This window comes from Gallinula chloropus (genome assembly GCF_964237585.1).
Source record: "Gallinula chloropus genome assembly, chromosome: 2".
Classification (NCBI taxonomy): Eukaryota; Metazoa; Chordata; class Aves; order Gruiformes; family Rallidae; genus Gallinula; species Gallinula chloropus.
In genome coordinates, this window is record NC_140086.1 from 133347114 (window position 1) to 133373377 (window position 26264).

The 26264-nt window shown below is 36.9% G+C and overlaps 1 protein-coding gene across 4 annotated transcripts in view; it reads left to right on the forward strand.

Moving 5' to 3' along the window:
• Positions 1–26264, forward strand: part of DGKB (diacylglycerol kinase beta) — a gene marked incomplete at both ends in the record, with an annotated part of 316588 nt that overhangs the window by 212214 nt on the left and 78110 nt on the right. For all 4 annotated transcript variants that reach the window (XM_084260022.1, XM_084260024.1, XM_084260023.1 and 1 more), the window contains one exon: positions 25192–25282. In XM_084260022.1, coding sequence (XP_084116148.1) covers positions 25192–25282 — 91 coding nt within the window. The remainder of the gene's footprint in view (positions 1–25191; positions 25283–26264) is intronic.

A 26264-nucleotide genomic window follows, 5' to 3' on the forward strand; every position in this document is an offset into this window, starting at 1 on the left:
GAATAATTAAGCATTTACTATCTTTGCCTTCTAGTGCTAACCTTTCCAGGGAATTTACTATTAGTTAAACAATAGCAGTTCATTTTATGTCTTTCATATATGGGAGAATCAGAAATAAAAGATTTATTAAGCAAGCTTCAACATGTCCACTTGATGTTTTACCGTTCCAGTGTGAATTTCTTCAGAAGACAAATAGAGTAGTTTATCCTCACTTAGAGAAGAAACCGGTTAATGCAGTACCAGATCAGTTATTATATCAGTCATATGAATCTCATAAAAAGCCAAAGGCAGGCAATAGTATTTGCATTTAATGAAACAGTGATTTTTGTAATGTAGCTAACTAAGGGAAAGAAAGATCTTATGCCAATAAAAATCTCATCAGGTGATGGCTTTGACAGAGCATCTCAGTATCGTTGTCACCCAGAGCTGTCGTAAACAAACTACTGATGAGACAATGATAATAATTAACATAGTGTTAATGGAACATAGATGCTCGCAGCTATTTTTCAGCTACAGTGAGCTGAATGAATGCCAGGCAGTGCATGTGGCATAACATCATAACATGTTGGGTTGTTTTTTTTTTTTTTATTTGCTGTGGTAGCTGTTGAATCTGTTCTTATTTTCAACTGCAGACCCTTGCTGTATTCTGATAGTATTCATTTTTGCCTTCAAAGAGTCTGTACATGAAATCATAATACTTAGAAATATCTAATGGAGCAGGATCTCACATATTGTATTTTCAAAAGCTGGCTGTTTTTTGAGGCTGGTTTGCCAAGTCAAAATAATAGATTATTGTTAATGAAGATTAGCCCTATCTACATAATAATCTTTTTACTGAGAAGACTGGGATAAATATTAAACAGAAGTAATCTCAAGATGTTTTGTGGAGTTATAGCAAAGGGCCTTGGAATATTTCCTCCCTTCCCTTCATACAGGGGCGTTAGTGGTCATAGGTAATTTTTGACTAAAATGTTGGGATGTTGAGCTGACAGCCCAGATACATTCCCTCTTTGGGACTCTTGGCATCAATGTTTAAGAGCTGTAGGTCATTTTTCATGGGTAATTTAGGCAAATAATGAAACACATTCCACTGTGTTTTTAGGCATGAGTCAGAGAAAATGAATATTGCCTTTTGTCTTGACTTGCTATGTCACCACCTAATCTCTGATAGTAAAAAGAAATACCATTTCTTTGCCTTTTCTTTGTCAAGGTATTACCTGACTGGCATTTTTTCTTGGAAATGTGGTTTGCATCTGTCCAGAGTTAAGATGCACATCTTAACTTCTTTTCTTATCCTCTCATACCTCTTTCACCTTGGCTTCCTAAATATCTTTTCTAAAGAACATGTTCAGTTGGACATACAGACTAAAACCATTTCAAAATAATCTGAAGAATAACTGAAATAAATGCAAATTGTTATCCGGGAGGGTGACACACAACAATATTGTTCTCATCCTTAATCTTTAGTGTTCATCCCTCTTTTTGCATGATCCTTTTTGTAGGAACCTTGGCCTGCTCCTTGCAAAAGCTCCCTTTGGCAATACAAAACCTTACCCAAGGACTTTTTGAGGCTGTCCTTGAGTTACAAGTGACTCATGGAACACAGGCTTTTTGGTTCCAGTACTGGCAAATAGTATTGATTTTTTTTTTAGTAAAAATGTTGACGTGCTTTCTGGTCGCAATTCTGAATTCCTGATTATCAGAAAAGCCTGCTTTCAGTTGCAGATGTGTTTATCTGTCTTTCTTGTGGTAGAGAACATTTTAAAGTTATGGTTTGAATGTTCCCTTAAACAAAGTAGCATAAGACAAATATAAAGTATCCAAATATATTTTTTCCAAATGACATGCTTTTTGAGGCCTGACGCATGATTTTTTAATATTAGAGTTGGCAATACCACTGTTCCAAATCGGAAAACACCATTATATAAGAAATAATAACATTGGCATTCTTTCAGAAATCTTCTATCTTTCTAGAGAATAGAAGCCTCTTATCTGATCAATAATGTGAAAAAACCCCATCATTTCCATTAAATGTAAGGGATTTCTGATTCACAGACCATCTTTTTGTTTTGTGTTTCTGACACAATTGTGTCCTGTTCCATGACAGAGGTTTCTCATTGCTGTAGGAAAAAGAATGACAGGAAAACTATTCATATAAAAACTTACTTATTTTTTTTTTTTGCTTTTGTGACCATCTGGTCAGTTGCACTTTGATTTTAAATAAATTCTTTAAATAAAGCTCGTAAATAACTTCAAATTAGCCTACTTGAAGGTAGTTGGAGTACCTGGAGTACCTGATTTTTGTAAGAAAGCTTTCTTCACAGTCAGGGTGTTTGCCTGGGACATGCATACCTATGTCGTTGGGAAAATGCTTTATAGCATGTGGGTTGCAGAGTGCTGCTGAACAAAGCTCCAGTCTAAATACGACTGCAAACCTCTGGTATAATTTGAGGATGTAGCAACAAACCAATAAATGTAGCAGACAGCCCTGTTGCGCGTGCACAACTTCAACTACCCAGTCCTCAGGCACTCATGTGGACTGACAGCGTCAGCTTGCCATCTTAGACTATACTCTGCAATGCATGTTCTACTTTGTAGAGCGCATATCCTGACCTGGGCTAGATTATACCATGTCCCGTACACTTGCCTCTACTGCTCCTGTAAGTTGTCCGAGTACAGTCTTCATCAAATCTCAACCCTCCTGAGAAGTCGTCTAGGTGACTCATCTGTGAGTCCAGCAGCATAAGCAACCACAACTTTCCCTTGAGCTCTCCCACAGATGTACAACAGTTTGGAAGCAAGGCAGGCGGGGACTTGAATGTGGGTTTGAGCTCATACAAAAGAGATGCTACTGATATACCCACAAATTATTGTGCAGCTAGAAGTAACTTAGATCTCAGGAACATATGGCAGTTTGAGTGATGTAAGTTACATCAATTCATTTTAACAATGGTATATTCTGTAATTTAGTATAATTAATTTAAATTTATTATTTTGTGCTTAAAGAAGTCATCAAAGCATGGTAGGTAACATCAGAGCTCTAGTTAACAAAGGTTTAAACAGAGATGTAATTTTTCTGGTTTTAAGTTAGCTTAAAGTATCATCTGTGCAGAGCTTTAACACCAGAAAGGATGATGTATGAATATCAATTTATTTTCTGTAGAAAGCCAAAAGAGGTTACATAGTTGCCATAAAAAACCCTTTGTCTTATTTATTTAGATAAATAATGCAAAATCGTTATGAACTTTCAGATTTATTGCTGAAAATAGAATAATATTTGGGGTGTGCTTGCTCCTTCTTGTGCACAGGCTATAACAAATGATTTTTTATATTTTTCCTATTAAAAAATGAAAGACTTTTTTTTTTTTTATTTGACTTCATTTTTTCTTTTTTAACAGTATTAAGACCTGGAGAGAGATCTAGAAAATAAAGACAGACTTTATTTTAGGGCTACAACTTTATAAAGTTGGAAATAATCTACGGAATTGTTTTGGGGGACGTTCTAAGAAATTACCTGATAGTCTTATAACTACTTAAGACTGAAAAGAGAGTGAATCTATGGAAAAAAACCCCAACTTTTCTTTAAACTTAAAAATGAGAGCTGATGAATAACATTCCATAATTCATTTGTCAGCTCAGCATCAATGTGCAGTGCTTAGACATGTCCCAGCTAGCCATTGGTTTTGCACAGGTGCAAACAGCTTGTCCAGGAGAGCGGGCCAGTGGAGAACATGCTACACTGCCCTTTCCTACCATGAAAGATGGAGGCTTTTATAGGTTGCTTGCACTCTCCAATTGCATCCTGCAAAGAAAGATATCTGATGTATACGATTGCACAAGCAAGCATTAATGCTGATAGAAACCACTAGATCTATATCTCTCTTTGCCGACACGTGAGCCTGAAACAATATGACATAGTCCTCTCTCAGCCTAAACAGCTCACTGGGCTTGACAAGGACTCTAATAGAAGACAAGCAGTTCTGCATCGTAAGGCTTTTGATGGAAAACATAAAAGTACTACTCTGTCTGACCGCTCTCTGAACATGCTGGAAAAATGACAGATTGTCAAGATTAAGTGCCATGTTGTTCACATGAAAACAAAGCAAACACGATGAAAGCTTTTAGTGATAGGCACAGGTTCAGTTTAGACTGTTTTGCCAGCACCTTGCAACTATACATTAATGATACTGTATTCAAACAACTGCTTATGCATAAAGAAATCAGATGATTTTGGTAAGCTGAAATTCAGTAAGTCCTTTGAAAAGGCTATTCTATTCACACGTGGGATAAATAACTGTTTGTTTGCGCTAAAGAAATAGCTATAAAATCCAGACTGAATTAAGACACATATGCACATATAGTGTAAACTGAAGCTATGGATGTTGGCTTTTGTAGGTCTTTGATTACATCAGTGACAGAAACATTCTTTAAATGTTGTGGTTATGAAAAAAAATTGAAAATATGACCTGTCATAACCAATACTATTTCTGTCTTTGTCTATTGGCAGCTTGAAACAATTATTCTAAGAAGTGTGAATTATCCCATTTTCACTTTGCAAACTAAAAACAAAGCAAAAGGAAAACTGCATATGTTGTGATAGAGGCATTTGTTTTTTTCCAGTTTCTTTATTTTTCTATTCTTTAATCTAAAATTTGATTTCTTCTGTAAATCATTTTTGGCCTCCCCATGCTTCCTTCTAGGTTTACCTTATGTAGTTTTATTTCTGGTTTATGACAGATATGCCTAATGTTAAATAGTTTAAATTAAAATGTCTGTTATGTTCTTTCTAATCTTTACATTAAGGGTTTAATAATATTACTTTGTTAAAAGGGAATTAGGTTTTTGAATATTTTGAAGTCCCATCCCACAAGATGTTTTTAGTAAAATCTAAGGCTTGCTCTAGTTGTGAAAAGACTGCCAGAAATTCACTGCCAGAATTTATTGATATACTAATATTCTCAAATGGGAAAATTTGCAATGAGTACATTGGTTTAGATTTGTGTTGTGCGCCCTTGAGATGTCTGGTTATGTAACTTAGACATTTAGGGACTGTAATACATAAGGAAACCTCAGACCAAGACAGCAGTTTGTGTGTGATAGGGGTTTGTGTGCTCTATGAAGGAAAAGAAACAATAGGCCACATTCTTTTTGTGTACTGTTCTTAATCCAGATGTTTACCTTTACTCCTCTAAAGGTTGTTTGTCTCCTAATGCTCTTTGTGTTGATGCTTGATTATATCTTACCTGCATCTTTTGTTCCAGCCAATGCAAGTTAGATGATAGTGAGAACTGCAAATATTTTGCCATCATAATCATCATCATAAATCATAAGCCATAATATCTGCCTTGTGTTTAGAAGAATCAGCTTTTTTATTGACTGTCTTCCATAATTAATAGCACTTTACTTTGTAAATCAAATTAGCCCACTTTTTCTATAAAGATTTAGGATGAGATCATTTTTTAAAACACTAAATGACCTTGACAAAAACAAGGGATCAATAACATGTTGATTAGCAGTTTGTTTTCTGTAATATTGGATATTTCCCTTGTCGTTAGTTTTTCCTGTTGCAAGACTTGTAGAGGTTGAAGGTCATTGATACCTCCTGGTAATGCTGTTTTCCATAAATAGTTGATTTTACTCATGTCTAACACTGATGGATTCACTTAGGCATGTATGTAGGTTTTGCTAATGTGTCTTCTAATCTACACATTTTTAAATTACAAGATTCTGGGATGCTTCTCAGCTATTTTGCCAAAAATAAATGCAGGTTTGGTTTTATCAGGAGAAAACATAGGTTCTGACTGTTTCTTGAGATTTACTTCACTGTTGCCATAAGTAAAAAATGTGCTAATGCCTAGAAAAACATGTGGTAGGGTGGTAAAAGCAACAGACTTTGAGATGTAGCTTCAGATCCTAGGGTCAGCTAAGAGGCAATCAGGTTGTTCAGGGCTTTATGCAGCCTGGCCTTGAAGATATGAGAGGATGCAGACTGCACAGGCTCTTTAGGCTTCAGGTATTCTTGGTGAAAAAAAATGCCCTCCTATGGCCTGTCACATCCTCTTTTATTTCAATTTGTTCCCTCTGTTTCTTCCTGCCACCGTACACCATTGTGAAAAGCCTGGGTTAGTCCTGTAAGCACCAGCAGGATCTTACCTGTTCCCCCAAAAAAATGTCCTTCTCTCCAGGCTGGATCAAGCCCAGCTCCCTGAGGCTCTCCTCATAGGACAAATGCATCCGTCCCAAACACTTTGGTGGCATCTGATGGTCTCATGCTGAACTTATTCTCCTTTGATGTTAAGATTGTCTGTGCTCTGTTCTGCACTGATAAGGTTATTTGGTTCCTCTGCCTGTCATTACTCCTTACCAAGCCTTTGTGCTTATTTGATTAGCCTTCAGTCAGATAACCTAGAACAGAACTCCTTGTGCCAGGAGCCCATGGTTAATAGAACTTGACACACAGTACCCCAGAGGGACTGTGAGGCCAGGACACTGCATTACATTCAGCAGAGGCCTTAATGCCAAGGGAAACCATGCTACAATTCATATTCCCAGCTTTGAAAACTTCTTTAGTTGCTTGAAAGAAGAGCCTGCCACATGACATGCACAAGCTCCTTTTTCTCCATAGCATGACATGAGCTTTGGAATTTCATTCAAAAGAGGAATGTTAGAAAGCTAAGAAGCTTCTCAAGTTCAACAGCTGTCTGCCTGCTCCCAAATGCTGAATAACTGAAGGGAGTCCTAGTTTAGGGGCCTTTGACCCATTTCCCCCCATGGTTAAATCACCTATCCCAGCTACATCTCCCACAGTGCTGTCAGGATGCCTTGTGCTAGTCTAGCTGGATGTGTGACCCTCCTGCTACCACCTACAGCACCTGCGCTCAGAGCACACCCCTTGTCTCATAGAATAAGTTCTGCTCTCTCACATTATCTAAACACAGCAAAGAAAACCCAGAGCATCTTGAAGCTGAGCTCCCTGTTGTGGGCTTTGCACTAGGGAAAGTCTCTTTACCTCAACTTTGAAACCATTTCTATTTGGAGGATTTGTTGCCACTACTTCTGATAATCAGTGTTACTTGTAATGCTTCTGTTTTGTTAATGCCTTGGTGCTTTATGTATGTAGTGAGACTGCTCATTTTCTTTCTTATCTTTAACACAAGACTTCTGCTTATATATTGATTATCTGAGAATGGTGATCAGCTTTGAAAATCTAGTAACGGAATCACAGAACGTTTGGAGTTGGAAGGGACCTAAAAAGATCATCTAGTCCAACCCCCCCCTGCCAGAGCAGGATCACCCAGACTAAATCACACAGGAACGCATCCAGGCAGGTTTTGAATATCTCCAGAGAAGGAGACTCTACAGCCTCTCTGGCCAGCCTGTTCCAGTGCTTTATTTCTCCTTATATTCACATGGAACTTAAACTCTTACCTACAGGTAAATTTGGGTATGTCTTTACACCTCATCAGCAAAGCTCTCAAAAGAACTTGGTTTCCTGAGTCCCAGCATTTGGGTAAAACATTCTACTTCAGACTCCAGAGACAGCAGGAGTAGATGAGTGAAGAAAAAGGATGGTTTATATAGAGCTCAATTTCTTAACATAATCGCATTTAAAAATAACCAAATTGATTTTTCTTTTTAATTTGCTCTCTGGCAAAAAAAAAAAAAAAAGTAGTTTTACAAACACATGCATTATACAAAGTAAAGAATGCTGCTAAAATCAGACTTTCAGGAGTGCATTAGGTTAATGCCTTGGAAGATCAAGACTGAGATACTGACCTCATTGAAATTGGTGTGAATTTTACTTTTGAGTTAGCAGAGTCAGATTTCATTCTAGATACAAAACATTAGGGAATAAGTTCCCCTAGCAGCGATTAGGACATGAGCGTTACAAATGCCTAAAATAATTATTAAATTATGCAATTTGTGAAGACTCCTGCACAAAACTGTTTTTAAATAGGACTGAGATAAGGATACAAAACTGAACACAGTAGATAGGTGTAATTATTTCAAAAAAATATCTAAAGGGTTTAGTTTCTTAAACAGCATTTAGGTTTCAGCATTTTTTAATGTAACAGGAGATTACAAGTGTATTGATTAGAAGGAGCCTATAATATGCTGCATGAAAGCCAAAGTTCCTTTTATGTATATTCTGTTTCTAGTACTTTCTTATAACTGATATGCAGACTAAAAGTGTACAACCTACACAGGCTAATCTAAAGTTACAATTACTCTTTTACATTTGCATGTCCAAAAATTTATACAAAACTAAGTAAATATTTTTTACAGTGTAACATAATGTCTGTGTCAGAGAGCTGTAAGATAGTGCTGCTAGCAAAGTTTTAAACTTATAAAAAATGGAAGAGTAGTAAATAATAATGAAGAAAGGTCAATAACACCATTGTCTGGCTGAATTTGTCCGTGTGTTTTTTTAAATGGCTAAATGCATGGTCAAACATTTGAAAATCACAAATGTATATTATTTGAGGGGAATAGAGGACTTTATTTTAAAGAACACTGACTCTGCAAAGGATTAAATGGTCATGCCTGGGAATGAGCTGAACAGGAGCATTTGAGGGCTTGGAGAGCAGATATATATTTGGCTTTATGAACAGGGGAATAATGCTTATAAGTAGGAAGGTGATTCTTTATGTGGTATTCATGAGAGCATTGCTGTGATGATGTAGGCAATTCCAGTGTCCAGTCTTTAGAAAGAACATTAAAAATTGAAAAGATTTCTGAAAGTTGTTGAAAGTTTGGAAAAAGACACCAAACAGTTGACTTTTGATAATTTCTCATTAGAAAGAGATTAAAGTATGAGATGATCATAACAAGTATCTGCATCTTGTTTAATTGTCAAGGGCGGTCCAGTTTAGAAAACGAAGGTATTACAAGGCACAGAAGGTGCAAGTAGGTAGATTTCTTGTAGGAACAAAGAACAGAAATGTTCTTCGGTAAGTGTAATTAACTGTTGAAAGAATTGTCTCTCAAGTCAATGCCAACACAGTTTCCAGAGAACAAACATAACTAGGGAACAGCATTCCACAATCAGAATCCCAAAAGCAAAGCAATGCCCTCTCCTAGAATATTATTGTATCACTGGTTTCTTGGGAAATGTGAACCCCCAAGTCCTGTGGAAAAGTAGAGGAGAGTTTTATTTTTGATTTATGTCTTGCATAGCAAAAGAGAAAGGACAAGAACCATTTTTGTGAATTATTTTAGAAGGATACCTTTTGTGATGTCTTTTCAGGCACTCCATTCTGTGCCTTTGATTTCTTTGACTTGTTTTTTCACTAGACCTCATTCACTGCCAAAGATTAGTGACATTAAGAAGACTTTAAGGTGTATAAGCCGTATTCCACACAGCAGTAATAGATATCTTCAAAGTGACATATACGTAGGAACCTGAGTTCTATTGATTTTCATTACAGTGCTGTGTGTAGTGATGAAAAACTTTACCAAACCAAGTGAATTACTTTAGGAACAAAGCAAAGTTGTTAGAGGGGAGCTCTGGCTACTCTCTAGCTGACTCCTGGTACCAACAGCAGCTCACCAGAGACTAAAGCTGGCAATTAGGGGAATTGCCAGTCATAAATTTCCATTTGTTGTTCCACAAAGCATTGCTGTTCGGATTTACCCTCTGAATTTAGATGATTCGGTATAAGGATCAATTCCTTAATCCTTATTTAGGAATCTGTCAACACTCCTTTTGTTTTGAGGACCATTTGTCACTCACCTAAGTGTGATTGCAATCTAAATAGACAATTCTGAAAGAAAAAAAGAATTCTTGCTTATTATAGAAACTATTGCTCATCAAACCACTTGCCTGAACAGTTCTGTAGCCTTGTTTTGTTCCTCCCTGTAATTCTTGAATTGTAGAAGAGAACCTGCGGCAGTGTGGTAGTCGTGGCTATGACTCTCATACCCATATTTGTGTAACCCCTCTGAGGGCTGTAGATAAAATGCAGCATATTCCCCAGCAGACAGCAGTCCTCATGTGCATAATTTACAGTATGGATCTAGTCATAGCGACTAGTAAGTAGTAAGTGGTGGGTTTTTTTTAAATGCTCAAAGTATCTAGAAAATAGTTACTAGGTTTGGGTGGTGGGGTTTTTATAATGTTGAATGGATGACAAGGTTGTAGTTTGGTTTGTCATACTGTGGTGAACTGTATCCCTTTATCAGAGGAAAATGTGTGCTCACAATAAACCAGAGTGCTCAGATCACAGACCATAACTCTCCCTGGCGGAGAGCATAGCAGAAATTCCGTGATCTGGGAGTAGAGCCTTTTAAAACTTTAGAGTGTAAAAATGAGAGTGCTTTCTTGTGCGCTCCTAGATAGAGGGAGGGAAAATCATTTAAGTCTGGCAAACATCTGGTAGCTCAGGAATGGAAAAAAAGTACTGATTGGTTCTGACAGCTGCCTGCATTGCAGCGGTATTTAACCAGAAATATTTGAAACAGATTGATATGAATAATGAACGATTGCATGATGTATGACAGAAATAAATTTCACCACAATTTAACTCATTAACGAAGAAACAATGTTACATATATAAGAAAAATCCTTATTTACTGTTTACCTCATTTGTGAAATTTCATTTTTAATAACTTGACAACAAATAAGATTTTTTTATAACAATTTTCTCCATCAGGAATTTCAAGTATTTCACCGTGAAATAGGTTGAATTGGATGTCATTGTCCTTTAACTTTAACAAGTGCTGCTGATGGATGTGGTCCATTTAAATGTACAACAGAGAGCTGAACTAGATAACGAACTTATTATTACTCTCTGAGGATTACAGGTTAGTCCCAAAGGAGTGCAGTAAGCTAGAGAAAATCCATATCTACTGGCTAAACAATAGCCAGAAGGCTGACTGGAGATATTGATTTACTTTCTAGGCCATTTAGACCTTAATGGTGGAGAAAAGCTGAAGTGCTGTTTACTTTTCTGCCAGAATCGACCAAACAACCAGTCCATTTTTTACAGACTTTTGATTGATTTCGCTTAGAGGAATTAGAGGTGATTTATTTTTAAGCTGAAAGCAACTCGTAAATATCTCCCACTACACAGGTTCCCTGAGAGTAAATGTTAAGTGGAAATACTTACTGAGAAATACTTTGCTGCAAATCAATGTGAGCAGGTAATACTCCTCGGTAGGAACGGTCTAGTGTTGGAGACCTTTCTCAAGAGTAGTCAAGTCTCTGGTTGTACTATGTGAAACAGTGTTTTTAACAGTCCCAACTTTTGTCATCCAGTATGAATCTGATTGCTTGGCTGAATTTGTGCCAGCTGTACCCTGCTGACTTAGAAAAGGGCCGCGGCTGTGGGAGCATAAGTGGTGCTCAAGGTCAGTAGTGAGCAGCTTTAATATTTGATGGATGAAAACAGTAATTTATCACGTGGCAATTGCCCATGATACCTCATACTCACAGCACAAATCTAGCTGTAGGAACAACTCTGATAGAAAGCAGGCTAAAATGCTGGAATGAAGTATTTTCAAAATTAGATGTCCTTTTAACAAATTGTCTTTAGCTAGAGACACAGCTAAAGAAAAATTAATAGTTTTTTATTTCCTAGAGAAAACCTGTCTGGAAAATGGCTTAGGTTTATGCAAAAGACTGTCAGATGTATTAGCGCTGTGAATGTAAAAGTTGGGTCACCAAAATCGTTCTTTGGCATGTTTGCATGGAACTTACAAAAGTGGAGCTGGTATGTTAATAATAACCCTTTCTAGAGATAAAGCCACACTACTATATTAATTACGACCACATAGTTTAATAATTAATAGTTAGGAAAATTCTGCAGGAACATTTTTTTGAAGTCCACTTGCAAAGATAAGACTTTTTTTTCAGAAAGCATTGCTCAGCCTTAACAGAATAGCCTCTGTTGTCTACTGCAAACAGTGCTGTTTTCACTAAACAGGCTTGGCTTTTTCCATCCTCACAACCCCCTTCCCTGAAGGGAGTTATACTTGGTTAATGTGCTGCTTATATCTTAATGCAAAAACATGTACCTTTTAACCTGGAAACTATAATTACAGTGAGCTCTAAGGCTTCTACAAGAATGTATAAATATGGATTTTTAAATCTGAAAGTTATATTTCAAATCCTACATGTGTCTTATGCCACCTTTCCTACCAGATAAATCATTAATCCTACACTGATACGTTTGATTCAGCCTCTTCACTGTGCTACATTGCTGTGAACTGGTGGGAAGAAGAAACATCCCATCTTCCCTTTCTCTGGCCAAGCCCGTAAGCAACAGAAAAAAAATGCATTACTGTGAGGTAAGGGTCATTAGGACTTTGGTATGTATTCTACAGTGGTAATTTTTACTGACCCTTTGTACTTGTAGACTGATGCAGAGGAACTACAGAAAAGCCGAGTTTCGGTGTACACTCCATCCTAGTTCTTCACTCAACATTTAAAATGAAAAAGGATGGATTTTTTTTTAAAGCATGTCTTTTGTCACCATGCTAAGCTTTCACATAAGAATTTAGTATATACGGTTGAGTCCCAAGCAGAAAATTTTACATTTCATATGTGATTTCTCTAAGCCTTTTTGTCTGTTAAGTTTTGGGAAAGTTCACTTGCCCTTTCTCAGCTGCAATATTGTAGAAGCATATTTTGTTTTTTATTACTTTTCTTCATTCCCAAAAAGTTTATGACTGAGTACATTTCTCAGATTTGTTTTACATGCTAGGCTTATATACTTTAATATACTCTTAAGGTTTGGGGTTTTGAAAAGAAGCCAAGCCTGCAAGCTAAATTCTGTGAGCATTATACAACTAGGAAAGTCAATGGAAATGTTACCTGCAGTTCCCATATAGCTACAGTGAGCCCTGTGAAGCAGCGTTTTATGTGCTGATAATTTGTATATCCTTACTGATATGTCTCCAGTTCAAAAAAAGCTATGCATGTGTGTTAACAGATGAGCAGCTGATGCTTTCTGTATGACGAATAACATGTCCAGATTTTTTTTTTTTAAAGTGCTGGTTTAATACAAGATTTGTCTGTTGGTTTTATTTTTCTTTTTTTTTTTAATTTGATCTATAGAAAGATTAAACTGGAATAAATCAGAGAGTAGATATATTTTAGCTTTCATTTCAGAGTGGCTTAATTTGACTTGATTTAGATCAGTCAGAAAATTATTAAATAACCTAAAGTTATGAAGTTTTATACTGAAATAGGGTGCTAATTCTGCGAGCACTGAAGTGCTTCATTTTATCTGTATATATGACTAGCACCTTTGCTTTCCATTTCTTAGTTTAGTAGCATACATCCAAAAATCTGTACTCATTTAAGTTTAGAAAACTGGCTGAACTAGTACAAGTTTCAAGAAAATGAGTCTTTGGAATCCTGCAGATTTGAAGAAATCAGACCAATGCCTCCAAATGGCAGTATCTTCACTGACCATATTTTATTTCCTTATCAAGTTAAAGTCCTAAAGTATTGCTAACTTTAAAGTAAAGAATGATTGCTTCCTTTTGTCTCAGGAGCTGAAAAGCAGTGAATAAGGATGAGGTTCAAAGAAGTCTAAATCTTGGGTGGGTGGGGTGGGGGGGTGGGGGTGGTTTTTTTCCCTTGTAAGTGAAGTGCATTAGGAAAGAAAACAACAGCTGGTAGCATGGAGCTGAGAGATTTTAAAAAGCTGGGGTGAAGTAATGATTAGAAATGCAATATGGAGCTGTAGTATAAGTAAAACTGAAAGCACTGAAGAGAACAAATAATTTAGGCAGAAATACAGGTCTACTTACTAGATAGCTTACTTGATAGCTTAGAATTATCACCCATAAAGGTTGATTCCTCATCAATTCTCAGGCTCTAGGAAGGAGTCCTGCTAGACATTGATGCTAAATTTACCCTCCCGGTAGCACACGATTATCCAAAACTTAGAATAGCAGAAAATTTCTTGAAGTGATCTTTGTATATATCCCAGTGAAAAGGATCTATATCTATTCACTTCCCCAAAGTGGAATGTATATAATCACATAGATTTATTTTAGGTATTCTTCTGAACATGTATAAATTTCTTCCTGGCTGCATGTATTTTCCATTGTAATGGAGTGCAGGGATTAAAACAATATGTGTGCCTACTACAGGATTCTAACAAGTGAAACAAATGACATGCCAGGTATGTAGCAGTTATTTGCTGATAGTCCGAAACAAGATTTTTGATGGAATGAATCCTGGTCGCGAAGCTTTGTAAAGGAGTGAAACCACTACCGTGTTCTCAGTTTTACTCGCTGCCTGGTAGCCTGCCTCATCCTTTTAGCTGCTGTTCAGAAAGTTTTCTAAATTTGTATTTTGAAGAGTAAGGTGGTAAGTAGTTATAGTAGTAGAATTTATTATTTATACAGCTGCCATGTGCATTTTCAATGCTAAGTCCTGATTTCTACTAAGTAAAGGCCTGCTGCCACACTAAAAATGCATTCTGAAGTCTCTGCACATTTACAGAGCAGCATTTTTAACCACAGCTGATGACTGCGTTGTTTTCAGGGGAAAAAACGTTGCCTAAAAATACAGACTCACAAATATAGCATTAATTGTAATATTTTCAGGTTTCTAAAAAATCAGTGGCCTTTTAAAAAACCAAAACTGATCCCATCCTACCCTACAAAGTAGAAATGAATGTACTGTTATTTAATGACTGTGAACTTTTCTTTTACAAAGAGAATGAATATTGGCCCATGTTTCACCTACCTGTTCTTTCTTGAGAGCTGGCAGCTGTGCTCTTCTGTAGGAAATGAGGTAGCACAACGTCCATGTATATCATGGAGAGAAATAGAGGTTATATGCCTATTTGTAAATTCCTGGAAGATGAGAACGGAGAGGAGGGACATGCTGCCTTTGGTTTATAAGGTATTTTAGGGAACATGGGTGGACTGGGTTAAGTTCCTGGGTTCTGTGGCAAGTTACTGACATCCTTAGGTGTAAGGAGGCTTGGATGCCTTGTCCCACCTAAGCACTTTCAAAATGAGGAGTAATGAGACTTCATTTCTCTTGGAGGGTTTGGGAGGAAGGGTCTCTTCCAATGAGGTGTGTTTTGAAGTGATAGCTTTTCAGTTAGAGATTAGACACCTCAGTGTAGGGTTCTAATGGTGTCTGTGTACAAACAAACTAGATGTCAGTGCTCTCTCTGTGTTCAGTGGAGAGCCAGTTATTTCTCGTGAAGCCTGGAGAGCAGTTCTGCCTACTCAAGACTGGTGAATCACACCTTCAGTTCCACTGAGTAGATGTCTTTTATCTTTGGTGGGAATGCAGCTGTCTAGTTCACAGGTAGACAAATGCATTGGCATGGCTAAATATGGTGTTAAGCCAAATCTCAGACAAGCCATTTAATTCTTGGTAGTTGCCTTCTCATATGATGGAATCAGAAGGCAATGAAGCTTGAAAAGGGTAAGGCTTCCTAAACTCATAAATCTGCTCTTTCAGTAAAAAACCAAGAAACTTTGAAGTCCTGTGAATCCCAATCAGATGGGCAGAGGTGTTTAGTCCTGCCCCAGTCCTGTGAGATTTAAGTATTTTGGGAGGGATCCTAAGGAGAAAATAATTTGTCAAACATTTTCTCCTACACAGCATCTGATGTTTCTCCTGTGTGTGCACAGAAGAGCTGCTCATTGTTTCCCTTAAAGCATTTGATTGCTTGCTGCTTTTTTCCTTTCCCTTGGTCTCCTGATTGCGTCCTACTTGGGAATGGTATAAAGCATAGTGCTTCAAGTATTTTAAGGGAATGGAAGGATTTTTTTTGGCAAAAATTGAATAGCAGTATTGAGATACTTTATTTTTTCAGTGGGAGTTAAAATATCGGGTAGAAAAAAGATTATTTAAGTACATACAATCACCTGTGTTATAGGGAAACAAAACTGGTTTATATGTCTATTTGTTTGTTTGTTTTCCAAAACAGAGTGATAATTGTGTATGTGAAGCTGCGAATGAGGAGTTGCTCCTTGCAAACCTGTCCATGAACCTCTGAACTGCTTTAACAATGGTCTCATTAATTTAAGTACTACTCAGTGTCATATCTGCTTTTACATATCCTTATTAGTGGGTAAGGGGAAGGAAAATTGTTTTATTCATCTGACACAATTTAAAGATGAAATGTGAAGGTCCATGACCTTGCTCTGATATAGTAGGGCTATTAAAACATATACAGAGAGGGCTATTTTTTTTTTTTCTTTAAACAAAGCTTTGTTGGCTCTCCAGTACAACCGAGGCTGGTAAATGTGGAACTGTTTAGAGGCTTTATTTTTGTTCATGATAAAAAAGCCTCTTCAGATTAATGAGTCATTGGTGCCTCAGCATCTGCTCCCAAGACTGGGGAATTTGGGAAAGAAACTGAGGGGAAATATCAAGATAAAAATAAATAAAATGTTAAGAGCAGAAATCTTCATGATAGAGAATGGACACAAAGGATTTAAGAAGTGTTACAGAAATGTTCATTTAGAGGAGCAAAATGACAAAATCACACACATAATGAAGATACTTTCTAAGTAAACATTTTAAGACATTAAACTGTGGATTTTTTGGTCCTACTAATAACTGTTAATATATTCAAAAGCAAAATTCTTCATTTAAATCAGGTATTTTTATCACAGATGAGATCTTCTTACATGGAGGAATCTCTTGTAAACTGTATCAGTCAGGTATCCCACCGTTTTATAATAGCTGTTTTTTATCACAGGTGATGTAGGTTAACCTCCTGTAGTTTGTCTCAGTTGAGTGTTACCACTTTTCTGTAACTTTAGGAGAAATTCATCATCTTTCTTCTCATGAATGTCCTGTTGCAACGGAACAGATGCAGCTGGCGGCACAGCTCAAAAGTCATCAAGTTCCTCCTGGTGCTTTTATGTGGACTTCAGTGGCTATTTCTGCCACGAATCCTTCCAATCATTTTTAACTGATTAACTTTTAACGTCCTGTTGCAAAGACTTCAGCATCATAATAGCATGCTCTGTTAAGAAACCTTTTGTTTGTTGTATCCACTGCCAGCTAGGTTCTTACCTGTTTTAGCCTTTTCTTGGGAGAGATGGTGTCTAGTTATACCTATTCATCCTCCACATGGCATACATGATTTTACGTCCTTCAAGGCAGAGGAATTCAAAGTGTTGAATATTTTGATCGTCCCCATTTTTTTCTCCATACTTTTCCCAGTACTATTTTAATCTCCCCTTTTTTCATTCCTTTTTTTCCTTTTTTCTCCCCCCTCTCTCTTTTGTCATGCCTACTTCCCATTTGGAAAATGGGAAACTGCATAGTATTTAGAGCATCACAACACAATTCACCCAAATGTTGTTAAGCACTCCTCCAACATTTCATTCAGCAATTTATTTTAAGCCCAAGACCTTGTCCCTGAGAAGCCATCCCTTTTTAAAGTTAGGATTGTTTGTCTTTTTCCTCTGTGTATCACTTTAAATGACATCTGAATTTTTATACCCCAGTCACTCAGTATAGCAAGGCCCTGTTTACAACTCTTTGGGGTTTTGTACTCATTACTGAAAGTGGTCAGAGTGAACAAGGTGTCCAGGAATGTCTCCTCGGATGGATGTTAGAGCACAGCTGAAGACAGGAGTAGAAGTGAAGAGGCATATAGTTTGGAAAAAATGTGGGCAGAAAGCTGGAGAGTTGGGGTAGGCAGGTGGACAGTGCAGACCAGCTGCTTATAGAAGTGCAAGCTACGGGGCAAAACAGTGCTGTGACGTAGGAGAGAGAATGGAATCAAATGCAGCTTTGCAGCAGTAGAACTAATAATTGTCAGGAAGAGATGATCTCACAGTGTTACTTAATGGCATAAGCTTTTATGGTGTAGCTTTCCAACTATGGGTGGTTCCATTGTGTGATAAGGTGAAAATTTTATTTATTGTGAAAAACTGGAACTGTTCTTTCAGGATTAAAACTTTTCTGCACTTATCTCTACAGGCTCTGCTTATGCTATGTTCCATAAGAGATTAACACTTAGATTTTTAGTATAGCTGGTAATAGAAAAAGAAAAAAATTGACAAAGATGTCTCTATTAAAATCATGCCAGTCACACATAAATCTCTTATGGATGTGCATCTCCACTGGCTATTTCCTTACCTTTGCGTATGATTCATTATAAAGCAGAACAGGAATTATATGATTGTTAAGACAGAAGTGGAAAGAAAAGAAGAACATTAGAAAAAGTCATACATTCTTATTAATATATATTATGTGCTGCAGTGAAATCATTTTTACCTAAGTATAAAATTACCTAGATAATAGATTTATGAACAGTAAGAAAAGATGGAAAATATGTTGTCTATTGAAAACTTCTGTGAGATGGATAGGACTTGATAAGAATATTCTTTATTTTGAATTGTATGAAGCATTCAAATATTTTTTGTTTTATTTATTTATCAGATATTCAGTATTTAATTTCATAAAATCCAATATATCAGAACACTTTTATTACCAGAAATATAAAGTACAATTACAATGACATACAATCTTCTGTAAATTTTACTTCATTCACTCTTGAATATATGTCTCACAGGCTGGGACTCAAGAAATCAAAAGCAGCAACTGCAGGCACACCTTAGGGAACTTTTCCACGACCTGAGAAAAAACAGATGGTAGAGTTTCCAAGCAGTTTTATTCCCAGTTGTAGGAGCAGACCTCCATACCTGCTTCTGCCTCAAGTGTTCCTGGGTGCAAACATATTTTTTTTTTCCCCCATACAATAAGAACCAGCACCAGGGCTTCTATATCATTGTATTTTTTTAAAAGGCAGTGGGAGATTCCAAACTCTAATAAAGCAGAACACAGCCATGGAATAACATAAACAAGTTGTGTGTGTGTGTGTGTGTTTTTCTTTTTAAAATGGGTAATTTGCATCCATGAATTTGGCTCCCTTCCCTTCCCTTCCCTTCCCTTCCCTTCCCTTCCCTTCCCTTCCCTTCCCTTCCCTTCCCTTCCCTTCCCTTCCCTTCCCTTCCCTTCCCTTCCCTTCCCTTCCCTTCCCTTCCCTTCCCTTCCCTTCCCTTCCCTTCCCTTCCCTTCCCTTCCCTTCCCTTCCCTTCCCTTCCCTTCCCTTCCCTTCCCTTCCCTTCCCTTCCCTTCCCTTCCCTTCCCTTCCCTTCCCTTCCCTTCCCTTCCCTTCCCTTCCCTTCCCTTCCCTTCCCTTCCCTTCCCTTCCCTTCCCTTCCCTTCCCTTCCCTTCCCTTCCCTTCCCTTCCCTTCCCTTCCCTTCCCTTCCCTTCCCTCCCCTCCCCTCCCCTCCCCTCCCCTCCCCTCCCCTCCCCTCCCCTCCCCTCCCCTCCCCTCCCCTCCCCTCCCTTTAAAGATAATGAGGTCCAACCCCCTGGACATCTTTTACCAGACAAGGTTTCTCAAAGGCTTGTCCATCCTGACGCAGAGCATTTCCAATGATGGGGTATCCACAGCCATTCTGGGCAACCTGTTCCAGTGTCTTACCACCCTCGTTATAAAAAAAATTCTTCCTTATGTCTAAGGTAGACATACCCTCTTTCAATTTGATAGAATCATAAATAATAATAATATATCTTCCTTATAGCTAGATTATTCCCAGCTGTATGTTACACAGAGTTTTATACTGTTCTCCAAAATCTCTGGTACTAACCACTGTCAGTGACAGAATATTGGAACAGATGTTGAGCTCTTTTGCCCAATATGGCATTTCCTGTATTCCCAGTTTCATTTTTAGGCCTTAATACCTGTGTTTTCAGACTTCAGAAATATGTGTTTTTACTTGGGTCTCCTTTAGGATGATTTTCTTCCCTTCTTTATTTTAGCATCATTCTTCTTTCAGCATTGCAAACCTTCAATGTGTTTTGAAATTAGGTACTTATCTTTTTCTCATCCTTTTCTTTCTTGATTCCTCTATTTTCCTTCATGATGATCTCCTCTTTTTTTCTCACATATACTTGTCAGCCACTTTATCCCCTTGGACTCTTCACAATTTCTCCGCTGTGGAAATACACCTTTATCCCACACTTCCATTTCTGACCATTTCTCTGGTATTTTTGATACCTTGCAGAGGTAGTTCTACACATTATTCCACATTTCCTTGGAACAGTGGATAAAAAAGTGAATAAGGAAGAAAAAGGAGCCAAAGAAACCTGCTCCTTTTAAATACTTCCCCTGACTCTGAGCATCTTCCAGAAATGTGGTGAATGAGATGATAAGCATCCACTCTATATGACTTCTTTTCTGTTCTGTCTTTTTTTTTTTTTTATTGGCCAAGGATTATTTTTTTCTTTTTTAATTCATTACATTCTGTTATTCATGAATGCTGCTTTTAGAATGAGAGCTTTATGCTTTATGCTGGAAACTGTATGAGATAAAGACTGAGACCAACTCTTGACACACAGTGACAAACAGTACTTCTGCAACATAATTGGAATAGTTGGGGGTTTTATTAAGAAGTGTTTTCAAAAGGCAGTGCTTAGGGATTATGTTTTATGGAACAGTATAGGAGGAAAGCTAGTGCTTCTTGTCCATGAGCAGACATTCTTGCACAGATTTCTGGTAGATATTGCTTCCTGGCAGTGGATTTGTCAAGGACTTTACCTTGGAAAAAAACAAAATTCAAGTAGTTTCATGGATAAAAATCCCTGTACTTTGTATGAGTTAAAGGGTAAAAGATGGCAGAACTGAAGACAAAAATTTGTTCTTTTTCTGCCATATAAGAATATTGGTGGTGGGGGGAAAGCTTTCCCAGAATGTATTTTCAAATGGTCTTAATATAGTTAAATTCTGTATGTATTTTCATGCAGATGGTCAGAGGCTTATTCTTGATGCAAGGCCATCCTTGTGCTAAATTTAAAATCTCTTCTCTAAGACTGTAGCTGTATTAAAGGAGTTCAAAGTGTATGTTATCAAGCATGCCTAATATGAGCAAATATACATGTTTTTCTCCAGTCATTTTCAAAAATGGTCAAAGTATTTCAGCTGAAATTTTACAAAAATTTCCTGATGGAGAAATTTTTAGCTCGCTCAAGTCATTGAAACTTGACACTGCATAATTAATATAAAGTGGAAATAAATATAATAAATATAAATAATAAATATAAATAATAAATATAAGGAGTATAAATAGAATGTGCTAGAAAGTGTGACAAACTTACAAATAAGCTCTTGCCCCAACTATAGACCCTTAATACTGGAATAGAAGTTTATTCCTGTTTTATTGTTGTGACCTTTTATTAGCAGCCTGTACCTGTTCTATTGTTATGCATGTTCTGACAGTTTGTGCATACTGCAGTGAAGTATGGATGCTTTTCAGGTGTAGAATAAAGTATTTACTAATTCCATATTTAGATACAGGACAATTTTTCAATGATATGCCTTGTAATTGCTTAATCAGAAAGGTTAGATAAAATAGTTTTAGCAGTAGGGGGGTTTCTGATTAACTGATAATGGAGCAAACCCATATCACAGACTATTTTGATCGTTTTGCCTTGATTACCAAATATTAGGCTGAACTTTCCCAAGAAACATATCCAAGTTTCTAAGTCTGATATTTATGCACACTGCAGAATTGCTGTAAAAAATGGCAGCATTAGTCTTCCCATACTGTCTTGCCAATTTTTTTCATCCCTGTTTAAGAGGGTTGTCCCATTCATCAGGAAATTTACCGTTACTTGAGGGTGTGGAACATCGCCAGCATAAAAAGTGTTAAGGCTCTTGAAGTACAGTTTTGGTTTGTTGTTCTTGCCTCCATAGACTGTATATATATTTTGACATACTGTAATGCAATAGCAGGATTAGATAGGTCAGTCTTTAATCATGATTGATGTTTTATTTATATCATATTTTCAAACACAAAGTTGTTTAAGAGTTTAGCTATGCACTTTGAAGCATATACAAGACCACTTCCCTGTACAATAATCTATTCCCTTTCCTATTCCAACAAAACCAGTCATAAAGAAAAGTGCTACTGTATTTTTTTTTTCCTTTCCCTTTTACTGAAACAGATTTCATTTTTATTTTGGTCATCTCTTATTAAAAGTTTGAACAAGTCTAGATTATCAGCTTCTCTAGAAGAGAGAGAAAGCAGACATGACAGCAGCCTGTGATTTGGTTTCATACAGTTTTATTGCTGCAAACTTGTCATTAAATATATTCAAAAGAGGAATTCAAGTGGAAGATATGAATTTAGAGATTTTATTAATAGAAAAATATTTACTATAATAAAAAGACTGGTGTTCCTTATGGAAATTTTAGTATAATTTGTCTTGATTCTTCGTGTTTGTACATATAATAGAAAATCTAATATAGTTTTCTGTTTCATAAAAAATATATAGTGCATTTGAATGAAACCACACAATCGATTTCATGGATGGTGAAAGGAGTTGGTAGATCCTTTTGAAAATGAAGAATGAAATTATTTGTATTTATATCTATCTTTGTACTGGAAAAGCTGTCAAGTATGTGGTCTTTCTGTCCTTAAAAACAGATGTAGTCAACTACTGAAAGGAGCATACGCTCACAAGGCTACATTTTTTTGTCTAATAGAAGCTTTTAGTGTATATTACAGTGCTGGTTTTGGCTGGGATAGAGTTCATTTTCTTCATAGCAGCTGGTCTAGGGCTCTGGCTTGGATTTGCACTGAAAACAGCATTGATAACAGAGAGATGTTTCAGCTATTGCTGTGCAATTCTTACACAGACCCAAGTCCTTTTCTGTTTCTCACCCCACCCCACCAGCGAGTGGCCTGGGGGTGCACAACGAGTTGGAAGGGGACACAGCTGGGACAGCTGACCCCAGCTGACCAAAGGGATATCCCGTACCATAGGACATCATGCTCAGCATATATAGCTGGGGTAGAAGGTTGGCTGGGGGGAAGGTTAGATGGGGTGTCTGGGATTTACTGAGCATTGGTCAGCAATTCTTTTCATTTGTATCACTTCTTTTTCTTGGGTTTTATTTTTTTATTTTCCTTTTAATTGCAATTTAGTAGTAATTTTTTTTTTCAATTATTAAACTATTCTTATCTCAATACATTAGTTTTCTCACTTTACCATCCTGATTCTATTCCTCCTCATTCTGCTGGGGCGAGTGATCGAGTGATTGTGTGGTGCTTATTTGCCAGATAGGGGTAAAAACCATGGCAGCTACAATAATGAGAAATACATCTAAGATCAAAACCTCACCTGATAAATGTAGTTAATCTTCTGTCATGTAATTCTACAAGGTTTTTATTTATAGATTTAAACTTTTTATTAATCCTTGAGTGCACTGAAAATTCTGGATTGTGTTTTCCTGAACTCAAAATAATTAGTCACAATATATTCTGAATTACTCTAAAATATATCTGTCTGTTTAATCTTCGTGCAAGTCTAAGAGTTATATTGACTGCTAAGAAGTCAATTTAAATCAGGCTTTTCAATAAAGAAAAAGAAAAGATGCTTCACTTGAGGTAAAAATTAAAGAATAGCAAGAGGAAGGGCTCTCAGAGGAGATGATGCAAAGGCTTGTTGATCTTACTCAATAATAATGTCAAAAGAAATGACAAAATATTTCTATGAATACTTATAGTGGCAGGGTTTTTTTATTGCTTCATTATTTATCATCCCCGTGTAGAAAGTAGCAGCAAAATAGCTGCATTCAGATTTTCCAAAGAGACCAAAGAGGAATTCAAAACATTGTTCACCACACTTGTTTCAAAAGAAATAGAAGGTATAGAAGGAACATAGGTCACTTCCACTCATAGCCTTTTAGAGTCTGGAAGCTGAATCTGGTCTAACCCCACTTGGTTGTTAGAGCACTTTTGAGAATAAGCCATTTATCCCAGTGCACATTCTCAGAAAACTGTTTCTAAACATTTTCAGAATTCATGTGCAAAAAACTTTGGAAATGCCTGTACCTTTTTCTTCAGAGATGTATCACTTTCCCTCTACTTTTGTCTGTTCCTCACCCCATGCAGGTGCCCAGGTTGGCCCATCTGCACCAGGATTTGCTGGCTCATGTGCCTGCAGGTTTCTGGGAACAGACAGTGCTGTAGTGCCCCTTCTCCCTTTGGGACTTTAAGAACCATTACATGGACTTTAAGACTCACTAAATAGACTTTTATGTGTAATTTGAAATAAGTACCAAGGATAGGATTTGTACGTTTGCTGACATGTTCGACAGTCATCTACAGCTGCGTTTCACCCTCCTCCACTTGTAGCTCATACAAACTCAGTCATTTTCAAGTTCCTGGCACACTGTGCTGTGTCTGTGTCGGAGAACAGCTTTTATGAGTGGATGAACTTTCTTCATATCTGATTCCTAAGTGTGAATAATGAATTCTAATAGTTTCTGGGTTTTTGGGTTTTAGGGTTTTTTTTTTTGCTTAGCTTCTTGTTTTGTTACAGAATAATAATTACTCATGAGAGTTAAACAAAACTGCATGTACTTATTTGAAATGGTACTGCTGGTGTCCTGATTGTATTTAACAGTGTGCAGTAAATCTGGTAAAACAGAAGTGCAGCCTTTATGCGTTTAAGAAGCAAAAAGTGTAATCTCTACCTGCTGTCATGATAAACTAAGTAATTTACTAGCATTTATACCTAGTTTTATTCTTCTGCAGAATCTGTTAATGAGCTTCAAAATTCAGATTCTATCACTCATTTAAAATGTTTCTATGAGTTAATTTCCTGGTAATACAGCTCTCCTGCTGCAAAATATCTAAAGATTGTTACATCTGGAATTTTTATTTTCTTGGAATATCTTGTTTGTCATGATGAATGATCAGCATTTACCTTTACATTTAGCTAACTTCAGGTGAGCTATGTTTTTGTCTCGGCTCTTCTTCGTCATAGGAGTGCTCTGCTTGCACATTCTAGTATTTTGTGGGATACAGATTGAACCATGAATCAGAAATTGTATAGTAGGTGTAAGACATGAAATAAAATCGATACATTTTTTTTGAGGCATGTCACTGGTTAAGTGACAAAAAAATATTCTGATAGTCGCTGAAAAAGAGAAGTCAAAGGTACATTTGAACCTGTCAGTTCAACACATTCCTGTTATCCCTTTAGGGGATATCATACAACTTGACACCAACATTTAAGCTTTGAAAATTATGAGCTCATCTATTTCAAATGGGATGTCACATGTTCCCAAGCCTTTGCCATTACTTATAATGGAAGACAGGATGATCACTTTTGTCATATATTGATAGTGAATAAGATCTTTCTTTTTTCTTTTCTTTTTTCTTGTTTCAGAATGAAGAACAAATTTTGGTATTTTGAATTTGGCACGTCGGAAACTTTCTCAGCCACCTGTAAGAAGCTGCATGAATCTGTAGAAATAGAAGTAAGAAACTAATTGTTGCCTTTCTCCTTGAAATGTCACTAGTTTGGCTGAAATGCAGGGAGCAAGGGTGCAGAGTGCCTGAATCCAACAAGGCAAAGCAGTGTGCATCCTTTCGACCCTATATTCCAAAATAATATTTTTATCGTGTCTATTTGTAGTGTAGCCCTGCACACTGGAACAAAGTTCAGTTTGATGATTAGTGAAGTCTTAATACAGTAGACGAGGTCAAGAGGTGAAATATAACATTAGAAATCAATAGGGAGTGTGGCTAGGTCAGATGGAAAAATGAAAGACTGTTGGAGGGAGTGAGAGCTGCTGCAGGATTAAAATAAAAAAAAAATCTTATTATTTCTAGGTCCCAAGTTTTTATAACCTTTAAAACTCAATTCCCTAAAATTGTACTTACTTTCCTGAATAAAGGTTAAAGAATATATATTTTTTGGAATCATTCCCCTTCATTAAATAGCTTTTCTCTCTGCACAAGGGGTCATCTTTCCATTACACATTGAACATTAACTGAAAAGACACAGGATAGTTATAGACAAAATAGGAATTTAAAATAATGTGCCACTGCTGCTTTGTTGGCTGTTAGAATAAGTGGCTACACTACGTAAACTGTTTGGGGAGGCTGATATTTATAAATAAGTAAATGAAAAATATGAAAGATACAAGCCTGAGTATTTAAGTTAAGTAATGAAATAATTTCTGAAGAGGATATGGTACTTTTCCTTTCCAGTAGTAATGAGAAACTGTACATGTCAATGGACTATTTGTATAGCAGCAGGAGGTGCTTGAAGAGGTATGCTGAGAGCTGTGAGAGTCTGGACAAAGGTTCCTGAAAGGCAAAGTCTGAAATGATCTTAAGGGACCTAGGGTCTGGTAGTAAAACAGTAGCAAAGGATACTGAGACTGAAACTGAGACCTGTGGTGCCAGACTTACCTGTTTTGTGGTTACGTTTCATTTCTAAGGTGGAAACATGTT